The sequence below is a fragment of the Vitis vinifera genome, chromosome 18 (genome assembly GCF_030704535.1).
Source record: "Vitis vinifera cultivar Pinot Noir 40024 chromosome 18, ASM3070453v1".
NCBI classification, from domain to species: Eukaryota; Viridiplantae; Streptophyta; class Magnoliopsida; order Vitales; family Vitaceae; genus Vitis; species Vitis vinifera.
In genome coordinates, this window is record NC_081822.1 from 2,698,899 (window position 1) to 2,717,929 (window position 19,031).

Genomic DNA, 19,031 nt, shown 5'->3' on the forward strand with positions numbered 1-19,031 from the left:
GAATATTCGTGCCACGTTTGCTAGGAAAGGAAATCAGAATTGGACGGATGGATTCAGAATTAAAGTCAGGAATTTGATTAAAATGTTTACCAAGCCATCCATAAAACGATTGAATTTGAACTTTCAAAGAAAATAAATGTGTTTATATTTCTTAAAATAATTACTATTAATAAATCAATATTATTATACAATTTTAAATATATAAACCTTTTATATAATATATTTAATATTTTAATAAAAGATATAACATAGTAACTATTTATTTTAATAAATAAGCATTAATATCACATTTAAATATTATAATAAGAACGTTTTTATCCGACTCAAAGTGATTCTGGAAACAGAATTTGATTCCCATGGTGCGGAAACCCATTCCTCCAAGTTGAGGCATGAGCCGCATGAGTTCCCTAGAATGTAGGCATGGTGCGCTATTTTATCATGGCCAGGAAAAGGAACCTTCAGCCCTGAGTGGTTACCTTTTTAAAAACAATTTTTTATTTTTTAGAGAAAAAAAAAAAACTTTTGATGATTACAAAATAAAAAACAATTTTTTTGTCCTAAAAAATATAATATAGATCATTTTTTGAAAACATTTTTTAGTTATTTTTTTTATATTTTAAAGACATAAAAAATAATTATATATATAAAAATAATAATTAAAAATAAAACACCATATACAAATTTAATTTTAAAAACACTTGGAATCCCTAAATAATTTTTTTTATATAAAATATTAAAAAATAATTTTTAAAAACTATTTTCAAAAATTATTTTTTAAAGCACTTTTCAAACAAAGCCTCGTAGATATGCTCTCAACTTCTCTTTGTGACTGACAAGGGAATCAAGACTGATGAACCATATGATATAACCTGCAATTATGAGAGGGAAAAGAAAGTCCAAATAAAACATATAATACGAAAAACGTGGATTGTAAGCATGCACTAATACAGGTAACAAAGGGAATCAGATCCAAGGAAGAGCTATTACCTATATACTTGCAAGACATTTTAAAGGCTACCGTCTCATGCTAAAACGATGCACTTGAACTTTACATGCTTGTAATAAGGCAAACCACGCGCTGGAACTAAATGGAATAGACAAATTTAAGCAAAAAGGGAATGCATAAGACGGAGCAGGGAGGAGGAACACCATCAAGCAATTGAGTTGAACACACATTTTAGTGTAAAAGGTTGAAACCCTACCAATAGAATGGTTAGTTAACAACTTTACTGTCTATTCTCTCTAGAAGCAAGCTTACAACTCTACATTCCTAATTTCTCATTACAAACTATGGAACCAAGATCTAGTAGTTTTTTAACTCCAAGCCGACAAAAACATTAAGACTATTTACTTTTGTGGTGTTGTTTAACAAAACAACCCACATGCATAAATAGTGAGAGGATATGAGAGCTTAACATGTCCACAAACAAGAACATAACTACTTTGCAGCAGCAACCAACGCTGCTCGAGCACGTGTAAATGAAGCAATAAGTGATCCAAGCTGCAACTTATCATTGCAACCAAAACTCAACCTGTACCTGCAAACCAAAAGAATTCAGTTCATTGCAATCTGCCTGGTAAGCAACCATTCAATCAGAAAGTCCAACAAAATTCTAGACCAACAACTAAACTGCCTTCCTTCACCCTTCTTCCCTTTCTTTTAGCACCACAAACTATTAAGAAGTAAAAGACTTCTACCTTGGCCCATGGTAAAGAAATCATGCCAAGTATCCAGATATTCACTCTCACAGTATAAGCCTTCAGAGACTCATCATGTAATAACTAATAACCCACTCTTAGGAGCAGGATCAAACAAAGTTGTATAAAAATAAATGAATGTTATTTTGGGAAGAAAAAAAAATTGTTGCTACATTGTATGGCTATAATGATCTAGAACATATAGGCTACTGCTAAAAACTTTGACATGCCAAGCATGTTGGCTGATCAAAGTTTTATGCACCCCCTGTAATATGTTAAGAAGAATGAAAAACAACAAATGAAACATAAGCCCACTATATCATTTCTAGTTACTAAACCAATTTAGTACTACTACAATTTATTATTAATTTGTTTCTGGAGCCTACTTCCTGGATTTCATTCTTCATGCAGCCATGTTGATTAAACAGATAAATTTCACGATGTTGAGAACAATTTCAACATGAGAACTGCCCCATAGCACCAAGATAGCTCTGAAGTGGCTGAGGTTGACCAATATAAAACCTCAATCTGGGTTAGGGGTTTAATGGGAAGAATTCTCAAGATTGGCTTGACTGGGATTAGGGTGCCACCTTCTTCAAGGTGTAGAAGGACCAACCCCTAACCAGAGCCTAGTTCGATTAGTAACTTAACCAAGTCAAAACCTCAACTTGAGGTTTCCAATATGTTTATCTCATTATTTGGTGACAGTTTTTATCATCATAAAAATTTTATTGCTAAACTATTTTTCAGATGGCATCACAGGACGATATCATATAAGTTAGCAGGATTCTACAGTAGCTGATAGCAAGCACTGTCACAGCTGCTGCAACAAATTGCAAACAAGTCACATCTGGCAGTATATGTCATTTTAAGAAAATCCTCAAGGGAAGGAATAGGAAATCTTTTAAGGAGAAAAAGTATCAATCCTAAAATTCAAAAGATATTTCTATTATTTCTTGTGGCCCCCTGGATCTCATGTTACTAAGAGTAAGGGCAAACTCCTTGGTTTTCCTTTTCTGATAAGATGTGCTACTTAAGGCAATTTGCTTGACTTTGGCTATTCTTCAATATGTGCAAGGAGTTGCTCTCTCTTTGTTGCTTTTAATGATCCTTTTGTATCTAGATTTAACAAGGAGCAGTGACTGCATGTAGAACATGCCCCCAAGGGATTGAGCCACTGACCATATCTTGTATAGCTAAAAGCATGAGCAAAAGGAGAGCAGAAAAAAGACATAAAGGGCACACAATGTATGCCAAGCTTAACACCCTCTCACACATGCAAACCCATATCCAAACATAGACAAACCAACAGCACCAATAGATAAATAGATGGGGATAGTAGCCATAGGAGAGACTTGAACTCCAGATCCTTAGCTCTAATGCCCTACCAACTTTCCTAGCTTAAGCTGCTAGGACTTAGACTTGGGCCCATAATCACAAATACTAAGTAGAGACAAATCATCGGCAGCAGATGGGGACCATAGCATTAAGAGGGACTTGAAGACAAGACCTCTATCTCCTATAAAGAGGAGTAAGAGGTGCAGAGAGTGTTCTAGTGAATATAAACCAAGCATATCTCCTTGGTGGCATGGGAATAGCTAGTCTAAGGATAAACAATCTTTGAGACATACACCTTGACTTGATGCATTTACTTCGTTGAAATGATTTTGTAACTAAAATCAAATATGTGCAAATATTGTAAGTTATTGATTGTTTTCCTGTCATATCATTGTAAACATTTGCAAGCCTTTTAATTTCTGGTGCAATTGATGAGATACATGCATGCTATCTCAAGTTACAAGTATTTATGATGCAATGTTAGTACATGTATCTCTACATTAATTTAGTGTAACATTGAAATTTGTATCTGTTGTCACATAACATGACGTAAGACAGATGGAAGTCCAATGTTCCACATTGGCTGATTACCAATGTTGGTTGGGCCTTATATGTGAGCTACCTCTAACCCCATTAACTTAAACTTTTGGGAGTGTATGTGGTCCTACATTATTTGGTATCAAAGCGAGGTTTGGCGTAGCTCACCCGTGCTCACTAACATGAGTGTTAGCAATTGAGTGAGGGTGTCTATTATAGGATGGATGGAAGTCCAATGTCCCACATCAGATGATTACCAATGTTGGTTGGGACTTATATGTGGGGCAACCTCTACCCCCCATTAGCTTAAGCTTTCGAGAGTGTATGTGGCCCCGCATCATAACATCATGAACTGAAATAAGGATTAAGTTTGAGATATGCTGTCATATTCTAGAAATAAGAATAAAGGTTCAACAGATGAAACAGAGGCAAGACGCATACTCAATGTCAGCTAAATCATTGATTAATTGAACTCGAACATCTGATGGCATTTTGATCTTGAAAACAAACCTGGTAACAGAAAGGATAAAAAATTAGATCAAGCAAACAAAATGACAAGAAGTAAACAGCTAGAAATGCATAGCACTTACATTGTCACCTCCCTTACAACATCTACTAAGGCTAATCCTTTCCTCATCTTGACTTCAGATATTCCTAAAGGTAGATAAGTATACAAAACCATCACACTTTCTTGTAGGGTTGCATAGCATAAGTTGTTTCAATTGCATATACAAACAACACTAGTTGAAGGATACGATCAAAACTAGCTGCAAATGATTCATTCAGCAGCCAGTAAGAAATTTGCTCAATGTCTTTAGGCAATGGATTTCCAGTGCACAGATAGACAGCTTCCTCCGTTATCTGCTGAGAAGCCATATGTGTTGACTGCAAATATAAAGAAGGGGATTAGCTAAGTAATCTTGAAATCATTCATCCAGTGCACAGGTTGTTCCAGGGCAAATAGACTTGAACATGGAAAGAGAATATCAAAATTTTTGAGGCAGAAAAACAAAAATATATATACTCAAGAGGTCTTTGCACAGAATTATACAAGCTAAAGGTTGGGACTTGGGTGACCACATTCTAGGTTTGCTTTCTCTTAATTCTCTTGCCCTCTGGCTAAAACATTATTAAGCCAAAACCTTAACACAGGACCGTGAAAATCAACAAGGATTAAACAAGGGAATGAATCTCATTATGAGTGTCCTAATGAGAATAGGTATCAGGCCTTAGACTTGTTTTAGATTAGCAAAAACCATTGTTGTGGCTCTAATCACAGCACATTCAAGCACAAGCATTCTTCATGGATAAAAGACTACATTCATGCAAGCACTCTTGTGACACCGTGGTATGTTAATTACAACAAATGCTAAACCAACTAGAAACTCTTGAAATGCTCACCACATATCAATAGTTCCAGAATTGGATACAAGCAACAATAAGCACATAATCACAACAATATGAAGAGGAAATTCATTGCTTTCTTTCACTGTTTTGACAGAATGACAACAGTTAACCACCAATCTAAACTCAAAACGATGAGCAAATTTGATTATTTACAGTGTTCCTACAAGATTTCAGCACATCTCATCACAATATGGGCAAATGACATATTTCCCTTTTTTTTCTATTTTGGACAACTGACAGTCACAACCACAAACATTCCCAAGACTCCATCTCCTCCCCCACCCAACAGAAAATTCATTCACAGAATTAATCGCTTACAGATTGTCCAACAATGTCAATGACACAAGATCATTTCCAGATTCAAGTGATTCCATCAGATTTTGGGCCAGAAATTTAAGAATGGAAGTTTTATAATCACCCTGAACTTAGCATTCCCTTCTTATTTTTACCACATTCATAAACAATTTATTTAATCCACATTTCTTAGAAACTAAAAGATAAACACACATCAATAAGCAACATACATGTAAGAGACTTCAAACCTGCAAAATGTTCAAAGCCTTTCTCATGTCACCACTGCTCAGCCGTACAAGTGCTGCTAAGCCACTCTCAGATACATCAAGTCTGGTTTCAAGAAAAAAAAAATGTTGTGAGGGCTATGTACCATGAAAATCCAATCTATAGGCCAAATCACAGAAGCTACAACCATACCATGATTACTAGAAATTCATTTTTGTTTGATGTTTCCTAAAAAATCCCCTCAACAATGATGTCTGCAAACCTATTCAAAGTAAAGTCCTAAAAAGGCAAACATAATTTTGCCTGTTTCCAATTAAGCTTTCATTTTTTTCCCCAGTTTACAAACAGACAGCCAGTTATGTGCACTAGCCATAAAATATTACAAACTGTGAGAGACTAGTCCCAATTTGCCTCACTGTTAGAATAAAGGATAGGATGAAATTAGTACTAGGATCATAGGCCACCAGCTTAAACAGGCTCCATTTATATCATTTATTGTTGCTAAAGGCATTGGGATGACAGGTAGACTCCCAGTTCTCTCCACTAACTTAAGAATAAATGACAATGGAGTAGGTATAGAACTTGCTCACACTCATTCATGCAAGCATTTACACTGAACAACTCAACAACCTAACAATGTACAGTCAGGTATGTATTCCAAAATTTAAGCAATCCCTACCACTTGCTCTAAGTGCGGTGAATAAAGTACTATTTGATAAAAATTGGTCCTCTGATATCTATTCAATAATTTAAATGAACCCTAAATACTTTTGTCTCAATTCATCAAATTTTCTGACTAGGAAAATATCAATTATTCCCTGTATATGCAATTCTTTATTTAAAAGAAAGGGAAAAAAAATGGAACTTACTTTTCAGCATTTATAACATGTTTAAGTCGCTCAGTAACATGAACTGCATCAAGAGGGGCAAACCGAAATCGAGTACACCTTGACTGTAGCGCTGGAATAATCTTGTTGACGTGATTACAAATTAGTGCAAACCTAGTGTTCTTTGTGTACTTCTCAATCACTGCAATGGAAACAAGCATGTAAACATGTGTCTGTAAAAACAGATGAACAAAACGGGCAAGTTCTTACCCCGGCGCAAGGCAAACTGTGCATCCTTTGTCATCGCATCTGCCTCATCCAATAGAACCAACTTCACGGACGACTTTGCACTGTAAATAACAAATTCCTTATGCAAAGTGATACATCCAACAGCAGTCAAATATGATAACTATTCGCTTTAAAGTCTTAACAAGTTTGACTTACATTTCAACCCATTCCCTAATTCAGGCTTTAGGGTACATGGTAATAAAGCAATGGTTTCTAGAGGTTTAGAATCAAACCTCTGTGAAAGCATTTCTTTTCAGCACAGATGTTATTAGTTCCTTGTGTCCAAGGGACCTCGCAAGTGGAGCATGATATTAAGCAATGACTAACCTAATATACATTATTGGCTCATTTTCCAATACCTTAAGCTATGTTTGGTTCTCATAAAATTTGAGAGAAAATGTAAGGGAAATAAAATAGAGAGAAAAAGTGAAGGTAAATAAGAAAATGTAATTTATATACTTCTTCAAACTCATTTACCTTGTTTTTCTCTATCACATAAAGATTAAATAATTTTAAAATGCATAAATTTCTACTAATTTCTATTATATTGGATTTTCTCTCGTATGTTTCATAGTGAAATCAAACATGAAAAAACAATTTCCCTTAGCATTTTTTTTCTTTCCTTGGTACTTTCCAAAAATCAAACATAACCTTAAGCTTTTAGGGAAAGCCATAGATTAACAATAACAAGGTCCCACTTCTCTAGCAACTCCCAATCTCCTACTTCCCTAACAACTTGGCAAGCTAGACAGAAACTTACCCTTCTCAGTACAAAGTTAACATATTAAAAACCACTCTACTCGATGCAATATCTGAATCAAATCATGGGCAATTTAACCAAGGTAATCATAATAACCAGTTTCAATCGCATGTAAACAAGTCAGGCACGTGCAAGTAAATCACACAAGTATGTGCTCATATTTTTCTCTAATGACCGCATCCTATGTGATTGGTTTGTATCTCAAAATTCTATGCATGGAACCCTTGAATTCCTATGGGCATCCAAACATGTCGTAATAAATATGGGGAATATAAGTCATCATGTTGGAAGCATGTAACAACACTGAAGCAAATAACGGTATAGAAAAAAGCGTACCCAAAGGAGAAGCTCTGAGTGCTAGCAAAATCTTGGATCTGCTGCCGCACCACATCTATCCCACGATCATCGGAAGCATTCAACTCGAGAATCATATTATGGAACTGTTCTCCGTACAGCTTGCGAGCGACTGCGAGAATAGTTGAGGTTTTACCCGTACCGGGAGGTCCATACAGTAGTAGATGGGGCAATCTATTCTCACTCGTGAGCCTATCGACTATTTAACAAGTCAATATAAAAAAAAAATCAAAATAAGCAAGGAATCATTTGTCTGGATGCCGAGAAATATCCGAATTTTTATAAGGACTAAAAAAAAAAACCGTAATCCAGTAACAGGCTTGGATTGAAACCTCGATTGTAAGATTACAGATTTTCGGTTATTTTTCTTGTCGTTTCTCGGCAACCAAACTGAACAGTATAGAAAAATGAAAATGAAACCCTAGAAATAAAGGATTAGGGTACATACTGGTATCGACAATGTCGCGATGAGCGGCAACGTCGGCAAGGGACTGTGGCCGGTACTTCTCTACCCACGGAGTTGCTTTGCGATCCGGCGGACCTCCGACAACGACAGACTTGCCCTTGTTTGCTTTCAGCAAATGGTTGTCTTCCTCGTCGATGTCCATTACTGTGACTGCCTCCGCCATTCTCTTAGGGTCTCTCTCCCGAGGTTCTGTGAAGGCGCCAAATACATTTTAAGGCTCTTGGGAGTTGGTATTTATGAGTCCGGTTCGTCGTTTTTACGGTTCGGGTTTTCAATTTTACTGTTTGGAAACGGAGATACGCAGTCGACGACGATTTTTCTGATTTTTGTATTGGTTTCAAAAATATATTATTAAACTCTGTTTTTTGTTCAAAGAGAGGTTCAACTTCTTTTATGAAAAAACAAGTTTTATTTAAATCCAATTTGACATAAAATACGATAAATTTATAATTATTTGTAAAATAGATTTTAAAAAATACGGCAGATTTTATAAACGCACTTCCCTCATATCAATACCATTGAGTTTACACATTTCAACCTAATGTATTATCCTTTTCAACATTGACGTTGACAATAATTTTGTGAACGAATCTACTCGACTATCACTTTAAGTTACTTGTTGAATACTAATTTAGCTATTATTATGAAGTTCATGTGTGTAAATAAATTTTAGTTAAATATGTTTGATTTTATCTCTTTTAATAATGTTCGTTTATCTACTTATATAGTATTATCTTTATATCAAATTATCAAGTTGTTTTTTATAAAATAAAATCTACATGATCCCTGAATATGCTGGGTCATAAATATAATCGATATAAATTTACGACATGCTTCATGAATTGCAAATATTTTTAAATGATTTGACAAAGTAATCACCATTATTTGTTTGACATATCTTCATTAAATAATACTATCGTCACGGTTTAACGCATACCTTATTTGTAACCTAACTCGTATGGGTATGAAAAGTATCATGTGTGTGCATATTGAAACAATTATAACTTTGATTCCCTTTAATAAAACAAACTCGTATTAGTGGTTTTATAAAAACAGAGCAATATATAGTTGATATTGTTTCAATGTCTTCGAGTTGGAGTAGAGCTGTAACCTGCTAATAAATTGACAAAATAATAATAATAATAATATATGGTCATGACGTACAATTGACAATATACATAAATGCACTAATAACACTGATATATAATATTTAAAGGTCATGCAATTTATCATCATTTTTACATAGACAAAATGAGATTTTTTTAAATTCAAGTGACCGAATAACCATTGAAAAACTTAAATAACGTGTTTTATCCATATGAAAACACCTCAAAATTTTTTTAATGTGTGTTGATTGATATACTAAAACTTGATTTGGAAAATGTTTATCTTATATGTTAAAACAAAAATATGTTTTTCCAATATTTTTATCTCAAATTCCTTTTTATTTTTTATTTTTTTTATTGTGAGTTATGTAGGAGTCCCAACAAAATTTAGGTCACCAGCATCAGTAAATCCAGTTTTTTATTTTTAATGAAAATGCATGAACATATAAAACTATTCACATACCTTTATTTTAGTTGGTATTCACTAGGGTTCTTATATCACGTGCGTTCAAATTATTTCAATTTATACAAGTATCATTGTAACTTAATTAAATACATGTTATAAGGTTTTGTATTATTTGCTTCAAATAATTTAAACAATTTCGGAATTTTCATGTATAGATTGTTATTTATTAATCATATGACCATGTTGTAAATTTGTAATAACATATATGGGACACATTTCAGTATTTTTTATACTACCAAACTAATTAAAGACTGAAATGTGATCGTGTCAACAATGAAATGTTTGTTTTCTGGTTGTTGAGGCAAAGTCATTGCGATGAACCTTGTGCTACTAGATACCCTTTATATCTTATTGTCTCGTTATTCTCATCATACCTTTGTATAGATACTTATTTAAACTTTACATCTTCATGTGCTTTGATTATGATAATTTTTTTTCCCATTTTATTAAATGAGTTTAAGAGCCCGTTTGATAGTAATTTTAAAAAGCATTTATAAAATAAAAAATGTTTTTGAAAAGAAATTGGTTGCTTTACAAATTTTATGAAATACTTAAAAAATAAATAAAAATCACTTAATAGTGTTTTTTGAAAAAACACTTGATAAATGATTTTCTTAAAAATATTTTCAAACACTCCCACTAAAAACACCTAGAAAGAAATATTGTCAAAAAGGTTCAAATTACGTTTGCATAACTTATTTCCTTATTGGGCAATTATTTATGTGTTGGCATTCTTTTATAGCTATGTTTTTTTATTCAATTTGTACTCCCTTGAAGGTTACTTGTTCAATATGTTTCTTTTTGGGGGTTATGTGTTTTATTTGTGGGGGTTATGTGTTTTATTTGTGGCCCTCCAAGGGCCATAGTATGGTTTATTGATTCGCACTAATGAGTTAATTTTATTACATTATAGTGCAAAGTTTTATTTGTGTTTTCATATTTTGAGAAATTACATCATTTGAGTCGATAGGTCTACTGTGTTTTAGGTATATTTTTTATTTATTTTAACCGTCTTACCAAGACATCAATCTATGTTGAAGTATTTTTAGTCGAGATATATGACTTTATTATTTGTTTTGTATTAATGAATGCATTTAGTAACTGGTTTACAAAATATTGCAAATGAATAATCTTTTAAACTTCTGGTTCATATTGATTTATACACGAATTGAGAAGATGTAAAGTATATGCATTCCAAGTAATTTTTCATTATTCTTCTATAATTAGCTTTTCTTTCCCTTATAACGATAAAATGTTTTTATTACGATGACAACTAATAAAATGGATTGTAAAAATATCACAGTTCAAGATAACTTATGATAGATGCATAATAAAAACCTACATAAATTATAGGTTTTCGGAGACCCGTTTTAGTGTGTTGTGTAGTTGCAATTGGTATATATATTACACAACCAAATATTTATAAGCAATAGACATTTGGTTATTTTTATTTTAAGGCTGCAACAATTTTTAATAAGACTTGTAAAAAGAATAGAAAAAAGTCGTACACACTCCGTCTCATATTTTTAATAATTATAATTTGGAATTAATATCATTTTATATAAAAATTATCATTTCCGTATAGATGATTGATGGGTTAATATTGAAATTCTAATCACGTTAATTAAGCTTGTATTACAAAATTTAAAAAACAAAAAGTTAAAAAAGTAATGATCAAATTTTGCAAACATTCATATATTTTGTACAATATTTTTGTATTTGAGGAAAAAAAAAGAGAAAATATATCCTAACACGACATTATTTATATTAAAAAAATGTTTATTTTAAAAAATAAACCACAATATTTTTAATCAAAAAGTTAAATATTAATTCGGAGCAAACCCAAAATTATAAAATCTACGCGCATGAGCTTTGGGATTTAGGCATGACTTCAGGGTGCACATTTAATCAAAATTTATAATTATTATTAAGCATTCATGATTAACCATACTTGATTAAATTTATTCTAATGTCGGCATCACGGCTTAAGGGGGTATTATTTAATTGGAGGTCTAATGAAAATCAAATATTAATGATTGAAACTATATTGCCAAGATCGAAAATAATTACAAATGAAATTACATCATGAACTTTACCGGATTATCCTCAAATGTAATATAACATTTTAAATATACTAAAATTATTTTTTAAATGTCATCTTATTATCGTGTTTGTAATGGTACAATTTGGAAGGTTTGTTATAATCAAACCCGAATTCAACCCGACATTTAGATGAATTTAGACAATTATTTTTATATTTGAATTGAATTTTAGTTAAGTTTTTCCAACAAGTAATTTATGGTAGACTAATAATATTTATTTTTAGATTTTTAAGAAATTTTTTATATTATATATTATTTTTATTTTTTTAAAAAAGATATAAAATTGCTAGTTTTTTTTAAAAAAATGGATGAATTGACAAAAAAAAAAAAGAAAAAAAGAAGAAATGCTTGCTGACACGATTTAAAAAAAAAAAAAATCCAACCGAAAATGTGGGTGAGTTTGAAACTCAAAAATCGGGCGGGCCTATCTTGACAGGAGCTAATAATCTTGGCTTCCCAAACGGGCCAAAACAAATGGAGCTGTTCGACTTTGATGGTTCGAAATTTGGATGTTTGGGTGTTTGTCCAAAGACTCCAAACTGTCGTAATTCAATAAGAGGTCACTTTCGACATTTCACACCCTCATGTATGACATTTCAAAGGAGGCAATAGAAAAACAAAGGGTGTTTTGGAGGGAGGGACCAAAGGCGGCAGTGGCCGGCATGTGACATTCACCTGACTTTCTCTCTCTAGCTTCATCTTTCTCTCTATTTCTCTCTGTTTTCTCTCCCATTCCCTCTCTTTTTTTTTCTCAACAATGTCCGGAGCTTCTTCAAGGTCGCAAAGATCCTCCACCAACATCTCGCCCTTCCGGTCACGGAAGTCGCCGGCGCCTCCTTCGGCCCCGCCTAAGTCCAATGGCCGGCCGACGACCCCCTCGACGGCGTCTTCAAGGCCCCCCTCCAGGTTATCGGTTTCTCCGGTGGGTCCGTCAACACCGTCTCTGGACCGGCCCGAAGTCAGTAGAGCCAAAGAAAATGTGACGGTCACTGTCAGGTTTCGTCCTCTCAGGTACCGCAATCCCTCCATTGCTTTTACCCTTTGTGGCGGAAATGGGTGATTGGTTTGTTGCTAAGTTTTTGTGACAGTAGGGAAGTTTGATTTTCTGGTGTTTGGTTTAATTTTGGCCATGGGTTTGAGCAGTCCTCGGGAGATCAACAAAGGTGATGAGATTGCGTGGTATGCGGATGGAGACTATACTGTTCGAAACGAGTACAATTCCTCCACCGCGTATGGTTTTGGTTCGTAGCATATCCATCTCTTTCTGCCTGTTATATAAATATTCGAAAAGAAAAAAACTGCATCGAAATTGGCTTTGAAATCGCATAACTGGACAAAGTGTTATTGCGAACGATTTTTGAGTCAGCAACAAAGAATGTCCAGACTCCAGGCTCCACATTATCTGTTAAAGAACAAATCCTGGAATAACAGTTAAATATCACTGAACATTGGGTTTTGATCAACATGTAGGATCAATTCAAATGATAATTTGTAGAGATATTTTGTATATGAGACTTGAAGGTCCTCTACCAGATAGTAGGCTATTGTTCCTCAGATTTGTGAAACAGGAGGGATTTTTAGTATATTGAATGAGCCACCCTATTCAGGGCTTTTCTCTTTATTTAAAAGGTATCATCATTTACAAAACAACTCCCAAAGCACCTCATCACTCGTCAATCTTTCTGTAATATGATGGATCATATGGTTGTCTCTTTATCTACGAATGATTGAACCAAGATAGTGAAATTGGTTTCTCTCTCATTTGCATACAATCTTCTGTTTCTACTTTCTAATACTAGCTTTTTATAGTTTCTACTTCTAGTTCTACTAGATTGCATTTTGGGTCTTGTACCCGAGTCATGCTTGTCTTGACAACAAATGGTCTAGTTGTGCATCTCCATGGTTTTATGCTTTCTTTGAATCTTTGAAAGTTAGAGGGGATGCACGAGAGAAATAATAGGTGGAAACAATGGAAGGAAAGGAAATTAAATAATAGGTTTAAACTCAATAAAATTTCTTCTCATACTTCTCCAAATTTATTATCTTCTTTTATCTCTTATATAAAAATGAAGAATTTGAAAATGTATAAGTTTCTAAATACTTTTTGTTGTATTTTATTTTCTTTTATATTTTTCACAATAAAGCAAGTAAGAGATTTTGGATTCCTTCTTATGATTTTTTCTTTCCCTAATACTTTCCATAATTCAAGCAAAACTCTAATGTTCATATATAGGTTTGGTAAAATGAAAGTGTGTTGTAGGTAAATTAGACACAAAAAACTGAGCGGCCTATGAACCGATATCTTTTTTCTTCTTATAGATTTGAAAGTATTAGTACACGAAACGGCACTGGCCTTTATCACATAAAGGTATCTCCTGGATCCTTGAAATGTAATGGGGGTTGGCCTATTGACAGGGTGAATAAGTTTCCTTTGTGCAAAAGAAATTTCTCTTGTAGTCTTGCCTTGCTGTTAATTGATTCAATACCCTCATTTCAATCATGATCACTCTGTAAGCATGCTTTAATAGCAGTTATAGGAAATATTACTCTTTACTTTTATGGGTGCATGTCTAACATACCACATTCCAAAATAATATCTTTGCTATAAACATCTTATTCTAGTTCCAAACCAGCATAACATTTGTTACTTTCTTGTTTGGTTGATTTTCAAAAAGCTAATCTTCTTTTATTCTGTTTGAATCCTGATCATGTTGAAGGAAATGCTCTAGACTTGGTTTCTTTCATTGATTGTTTGCTCATATCTCTTCTTTTTTCCCTTTCTGGACTTTGTTAGAGGACTTGTTGCCAATTTCCATCTGAACTATATATTCTCTCAACAACTTTTTAAAGATTCTGAATGTTTCCTAGACAATAACAAATATTTGTGGAATCGGCTCCTTTCTAAGGAAAATCTTGCTTTGTGAAATTTAGTTTGTGATGATTTATGGACAGCTTAGAGCGAGTGTTTTCCTGGGTTGTTAATATAAATGGTGATGCTTCTTTGGCTGCAGACAGAGTGTTTGGTCCAGCAACGACAACACGCCATGTTTATGATGTTGCTGCTCAGCATGTTGTGGGTGGAGCCATGCAAGGGATCAATGGTAATTGCTTGTCTTCATTTAGAAATAATTTCTACAAGTATTCTGAAGTTATTGTAACTGGATGACTCGACAATTGAGGCTAAATAGATAATCCTAATGTCTGTTTTTTTGTTGATAACCTACTGCAAACTTTCTTTTCTAATTTCTTCTATTTTTTGATTTGGAGATGAAAACTCAATCCCCGACCAAAACATATGTTGCTTCTTGTTGTCGCAAACTTCAGTCTTCGGTTTATCTCTTCATAGGCCAAATGTCTAGTTGGATTGCTTCTCTCATTCTTCTATTCTATGTCATCATGCCATCCATCCACTTCCTTAATAGCAATGGCTTGAGAAGAGGGAAATGCCAATTCAGGTCCAAGAACACTTGGGGCATGGCCAAAAGAGTAGTGTTTGGAAAGAGATTGAGGTGGTTGTGATAATGATATATATTTAATGGTAAGCTTTAGGTGGTAAAGAAATGAAATCCCAAAAGAATGACCTGAAATGATGGGATAAAGTAGTGGTAAAAATGCTAAGTGCTGACCTGAATGGGTTTCTTAGCTGGTTAGGACCATGAATTCGGAACTAGGGGTCTCAAATTCGACTCTGCTCAGGTTTACCTGTTCAGGTGGCTTGCAGGCAGTTCATGTGATTGTCAAGTTAGTCTTCTGGTGCAAACCCTAATGGGAGAACTTGGAGAATACCCTGTAGTCATGAGTTAAAAAAGAAAGAGGGCTGGGTGATATTAGTTGATAGGACAAGAGAGAGCAGGTCTTTTAGTTGTAGAAGTAGAGTTAATAAATGGAGATGGGGAATTTGAGAGATTGATGGGCTTGAACCCTTGGTGATGGAGATCCAAAGCTTTGGGTTTGAAATTTTGAATGATGAGGACTAGAGCATCTGGTTCTTTCATGGGTTAGCAAATGTTCATTGAAGTGTTAATCACTTTGGGACGCTAAAGATTGGGAGAGGATGGAAGAGAGGAGAAAATAAAAAGAATGGGATAATTCTGTTTTTGTAAAGGCTTTACATGGGTTTTGGGAAGTGAATGCAAGACTGGATTCAAGTCTATTGAATTAGTGAGTTAGATGATAAAGATGACTTCATTTTATAGGTTATTTGACTAGAGAGGAATGCTGGAATCTTTAAGGAGCAAAGGTGATCATTTTTTTTATTTATTTTTATGGGATTTTGTGTACCATCTCACTTGACTTCATGCATTACTAACCAAAAGATTCTTTGGTGTTCCTAGTGTGATTTTTATTAGATCAGAGGGAAACTTACGGTTGCTACAGAAGTGGCGCTATTAGGGTGGAGCAGGTGCTTCCTCCTATATGGGGACTCACAATTAATTTTAATGGTTGTTTAATGGGCAATTTGGAGCAGATGGGATTAGTAGGCCTTGGATTGAGCTACCCCAACATTAGAGTATCTTGAGACATACATGCAATTGGTTGGAGCCTTCTCTAAGCTAGTTGGAGTAGGTTGGACTATTGAAGATCAGTTCCTAGCTTTATTGGAGGAATTGATAGAAGCAGCCACATTGGCATTCAGACTCTCAGTTGCCTTCTGGTGGAGGTCTTGCGTTGTTGAGGAGGACCATGGAATTATAATTATGTGATGCATAGGATAATAGACGTCTTCAGCTATGTTACATGGGTTTGGGCATGTGTGTGTTTGGATGTTTGATCCTTCACATATAAAATTTTAGGAGATAGGGACTCAACTGAGAAATAATCTTTGAATGGTACTTGGATGTGAAATAACAAAGGGGAAAAAAATAGTTGAAGGTCGATTAGAAACCACAAATTAACATATCCCTAATATAGGCTATTGACATGGGTACGTGGGTTGAAGTTGAAGAGTCTTGGTATCACAGCAATTAAGAGGTTTGGATTGAATTTTGTTTGGAACCCTAGGCTGGCTGATCATATAGAAATAATTTGGCAAAGGGAGGAGTCATTATGTTGAAGATGTTTGTTGGGGACTCTGCCCCCCCCGCCCCCATCCTCCCCCACCTTTTCAAATTTCTGAGGTTTGAATGGGTCCTTGATAGGCTTTTCTTGGGTGTTAATGGCTTTTAAGATAATGCACGGTTCATTTCTTATTATTCGTTCTTTTTCAGGAATATTTGACCTTCCTTGTAACACTTTTTAATAGCCTAAGACATTGTTGTTTTCCATAAAAAAAATGATATACAGTGGCCAGAGAGGGGCTTTGAGGAGGAAGCTGAGGTGGCTCTGATAGAGCTAGGTAGGGATAAGGTCCTCAGAATTGGATGCCCATAGTTTTTTGGTTGTAATTAGATTATGCAAAAAGGTATATGATGGGAGTGATAAAGCAAATATGATGAAAAGGACAAATTAAAAGCAAAAAAAATCTAAATTTCACTTCTCTGTATTGGTGCTGAAGAAGGCAGTAAAAAGCTGAAAACTTTTATATCATATTGACTTGTTGGGAGCACATGTATAAGTTGATTGTTAAGGTTTTCTCTTATGGGTACAGATAACCAATGGTGAAAGTGGCGTCTGGTTATTACAATGCCTTAGGGGAATAGTTCAAACTTTGGTTGCAATCTAGTAGCTGATGGTGCAGATTCATGATTGAAGAGTGAAGTAGCAGGGGTTATGGACTGAACTGGATATTGGAATTTGCAAAAGGCATACTTCCATTTGAATTGAAAATTGTAGCCTTAACAATCAACTTATACAGTTCCTTTTTTTTTTTTAGAATTGCAAAAGAGGTAATCTACAATTCCATTTTTTTTGAATTGTACCTATCAAAAAAAGAAAAAAAAGAAAAAAAGGAAAAAAAAAGAGACTTTGATTTGAATTGGAAGTTCTTGCTTCACATGTGGGCTAAGATGGCTTTATGGAGAAGTGGTCTTGATGGATTAGAGGATGCAATTCAATAGTTATGTTCTCAAATTTGGAAAATGGAACTCTGATGCCTCCAACAATCTACTGCAAAAGGGGTATTCCTGTTCTTTCTGTTCATTGTCTTGAGAATGCTTGTCGAAGGGAATGAAGTCGAAATTTTGGCCATGCTTAAGAAATTGAAGCTGAGGACTGGAAGTAACTCCCTAAGCAAGGGAAGGAAGAAGAAAAAATCTTGCACCACCTGTTTCGAAAGAGAGTTAAAAAGACTTGAATGCTCTGTCAGTTATGGGGGGACTTCAGGGATAACTAAAAAATCCGGTCAGAGCTCTTGGGATTTGATTCTAGTTGATTAATGAGAATTAAAATTCTCTGTTGGAATGTCCGAGGGCTTAATGATTGTGAGAAAAGAAAACTGATCAAGGGAGTGGTGAGGAATCAAAAACCAGACTTGGTTTGCCTTTTGGAGACAAAGGTGAAAGATATTTCTATGCAAATGGTAAAAAGTGTAGAGTAGGAAGATTCCTTAATTGGGCCTCAGTGGACGCTAGGGGTGCGGCAGGAGGCCTCCTTCTCTTTTGGGATAACAGAGTCTTGGAGAATTTAGAGGTAGAAAGCGGAGGGTACTCCATCTCTGTTCGTTTTAGAAACTGCGCTGATGGCTTCTTTTGGATTTTCTTTGGAGTGTATGGGCCAATGATGGGCAACGAAAAGGAAGATTTATGGGAGGAGCTTGGAGCCATCCGTGGCCTCTGGGAAGACCCTTGGTGCATAGGAGGGGACTTCAACGTTGTAAGATTCCCAGAGGAAAGAAGGAATGCCCCTAGGCTTACAACTGAAATGAGGAGATTTTCAGAGGTGATTGGGGAGTCGGGGTTGAGGGATTTTCCTCTGACTGGAGGTCCTTTCACTTGGATAGGAGGTTTGAACTCTCAAGCTGCTTCTAGATTGGACCGCTTCCTGATTTTGGATCAATGGGAGGACCACTTTTCTGCCATCACACAATCTGCTCTTCCTCGTTTGGTCTCTGATCACAACCCTATAGTCCTTGAAGTTGGTGGTTTCTCCTCAGGCAAAAGCCCCTTCTGTTTTGAAAATATGTGGCTAAAAATAGATGGTTTCAAAGACTTAGTAAGAAGCTGGTGGAATGGCTATTCTGTCGAAGGCTACAGCAGCCACTGCATCGCTGAGAAGCTCAAAGCGCT

General features: G+C 34.9%; 2 protein-coding genes across 3 annotated transcripts in view; one reads left to right on the forward strand and one right to left on the reverse strand.

Moving 5' to 3' along the window:
* Positions 1–1,159: 1,159 nt before the first annotated feature.
* On the reverse strand, positions 1,160–8,438 carry LOC100266082 (replication factor C subunit 3). The gene is made up of 9 exons (XM_002285832.5): positions 8,177–8,438; positions 7,711–7,927; positions 6,597–6,676; positions 6,369–6,528; positions 5,523–5,604; positions 4,329–4,458; positions 4,164–4,227; positions 4,015–4,083; positions 1,160–1,538 (listed from the first exon to the last, which is right to left on the reverse strand). Exons 1-9 carry the CDS (start codon positions 8,355–8,357, stop codon positions 1,439–1,441), a joined length of 1,083 nt encoding a protein of 360 aa, XP_002285868.1. The 5' UTR covers positions 8,358–8,438; the 3' UTR covers positions 1,160–1,438.
* Positions 8,439–12,487: 4,049 nt separating this feature from the next.
* Positions 12,488–19,031, forward strand: part of LOC100248995 (kinesin-like protein KIN-7C, mitochondrial) — a 46,245-nt gene continuing 39,701 nt past the window's right edge. For both annotated transcript variants that reach the window (XM_010665893.3, XM_010665894.3), the window contains exons 1-3: positions 12,488–12,879; positions 13,012–13,109; positions 14,880–14,969. In XM_010665893.3, the coding sequence (XP_010664195.1) occupies positions 12,626–12,879; positions 13,012–13,109; positions 14,880–14,969 (442 nt within the window). In that variant the 5' untranslated portion in view covers positions 12,488–12,625. The remainder of the gene's footprint in view (positions 12,880–13,011; positions 13,110–14,879; positions 14,970–19,031) is intronic.